Source organism: Propithecus coquereli, unplaced genomic scaffold (genome assembly GCF_000956105.1).
Source record: "Propithecus coquereli isolate 6110/MARCELLA unplaced genomic scaffold, Pcoq_1.0 Scaffold16, whole genome shotgun sequence".
In the NCBI taxonomy this organism is placed as follows: domain Eukaryota; kingdom Metazoa; phylum Chordata; class Mammalia; order Primates; family Indriidae; genus Propithecus; species Propithecus coquereli.
The window spans coordinates 2,727,481-2,729,594 of record NW_012140524.1 but is presented as its reverse complement, the minus strand read 5'-3'; the positions used below and the strand labels follow the sequence as shown (position 1 = coordinate 2,729,594).

The window sequence follows — 2,114 nt, the reverse complement described above, 5'->3', positions numbered from 1 at the left end:
TAATATTCTTGACTCTAACAATCTTATTCTGACTCAGTTAAGCAAATCACCTTCATTTAAGTACTTTACCCTTAACTTATATTTAAATCACAAATATATATCATCTCTCAAATATTTTTGGTAATGAGTTGCCTAAGAACCTTATAAAAAAAAAATCACTCTCTACTAATCTGTTGTACTAACACTTGTGCTCTTAATCTAATGGTTCGTTTAACTCATGGCTGCTGCCTTCATTGAGGTGTCAGCACAAACAAGAAGAAAATGAAATACTAGGTTGCTAACTCATCATAAGACCATTTGATTCTGTTACAAATATATTTCCTAATGTGTAACATCCACTAGTCTCCACAAAAACTCATTGACAGTTTTAAATGTCAAAAGGTGCACAAACCTAAGTTTATGCCACATGATATAATTAATATCAAGTCAACCAAGCCCAAAATTTTTGTTATATGGGCAGCAGGCCAAATAATGTAAATCTGTTTATGACTCCAAATAGACTAATTAATATTCAAAGAAAATGCATACTCAAATCAAAATCAAATCTAGCATTCATTGCAATTAGAAGACTTTACCATTTTCTTCCATATCAGCTTTCTCTGCTTTTGAGTGATCTTCCCGGTTTAGCAGTTGCTTAGTAGCACAGATCTGCTTCAGGCCAAGGAAAAGGAAAAGAATTGAGGGAACAATCTGTCCCACCACAGCATCTACTGCAGGAGGTCGATTCTGCAATTCCAAGAGAATACTCAGTCCTATTATACACATCTTCCGGTCATGATGCCTGCAAATTTTGGAAAAAAAAAAAATTGTGGACATGAGAAATGCAATAAAGGACAAATTCTGGAGAAACTACAAAAAGAAATGCCCAAGGTATGCTCCAAGGTCCATTCATCTTGTACTATATGACATCCTGTATAAATCAAATATTGTAAACCTGTTATATATCTTCTGCAGTTAACATGGTGAATCTTAATGCAACACTAATTTATGATTAATATAAATGCTACGTATGAGCCTTGGCATAGTAAGTTTTATTAAAACAGGAATACCTCTATTTGACTGCATAAAGTTCCTACACAATGAGAAAAAAATGAAGGGTTTCTTAGACTTTTCCATCATTAGACTGATCTACAAGGTTTCTTGGCACATCTACTTTACACTAACCCTGGATGCCAAAAGCTGTTTCAAAAAACTCAGCATCTAGTAAGTTGAACTTAATGTAAGTAGTCTATTAAAGTCCTCTGCTGTAACCCAGATAAGGAAAATTTAAGGATAAGAAAAATTTAATTCTGAGGGGGGAAAATAAGTTCAACACATTTTTCTACTACATATTCTTCTACATTGTCTAAAAATATTAAGAATTAAAATACTACTATATTGGTAAGAACACTCTTAAAATTACAGGCATGAACAAAAATTCACTTGTCATGACTCAATTTGTTTAAAGTGAGATCGATAGAATGGAACAAACCCAATTATGAATACAGTACAAGCTTCTGTTATTCTTCATTATTTGCATTCCCTAATTCATTCAAGCTACTGATGCCCAAGTAGTGTCTTATAGCAGGAGCTATACTTGACTGAGGGCTTTCTCATCCATACAGCCCCTAACTAGCAGTACGCACCAGATGTCAAGTGGATCATAGCAGAAAAGATGATCATCAAGTGGGGCTCTAAACATTCCAAGGAAGCACAGACAAGGACTGCCTGTCCATGCAATAGCTAGGAGAGATAGCCTTTCTATCTTTGGACAATTGCTTATAGACGCTAACAAAGACATAAGTGTACCAACTGCTCAATTTTGAATGACCAAATCTCTACTTCCTAAATCTTTGTCAGAGATAACTTTAAGCATAAGTTCTTTTTAAAGTACGTTCTTCCCTTCAAGGATTTAATAAAAATCTCAATAGGGACAGATTCCAGTGGCCTGCAAGTAGAAAAATTAGAACACACACAGCAGCTTGTAAATATGTTCCTCCATTCCTATCCCACCATCCTACTCTAAGCCTCCATCTTCTCTCACCCACGTAGCAGTGTCATAATCCCTTCTGCTGGGAGTCTATACCTCTCAGCAAATTTTTCTAAATGATATCTGACAAAACTTAAAAAGAACA

The 2,114-nt window shown here is 34.9% G+C and overlaps 1 protein-coding gene across 1 annotated transcript in view; it reads right to left on the bottom strand.

Moving 5' to 3' along the window:
• The window catches only part of IPO8 (importin 8), a 71,494-nt gene that overhangs the window by 8,095 nt on the left and 61,285 nt on the right, over positions 1 to 2,114 (bottom strand). The window contains exon 22 of the mRNA XM_012641020.1: positions 576 to 781. Within this exon, the coding sequence (XP_012496474.1) occupies positions 576 to 781 (206 nt within the window). The remainder of the gene's footprint in view (positions 1 to 575; positions 782 to 2,114) is intronic.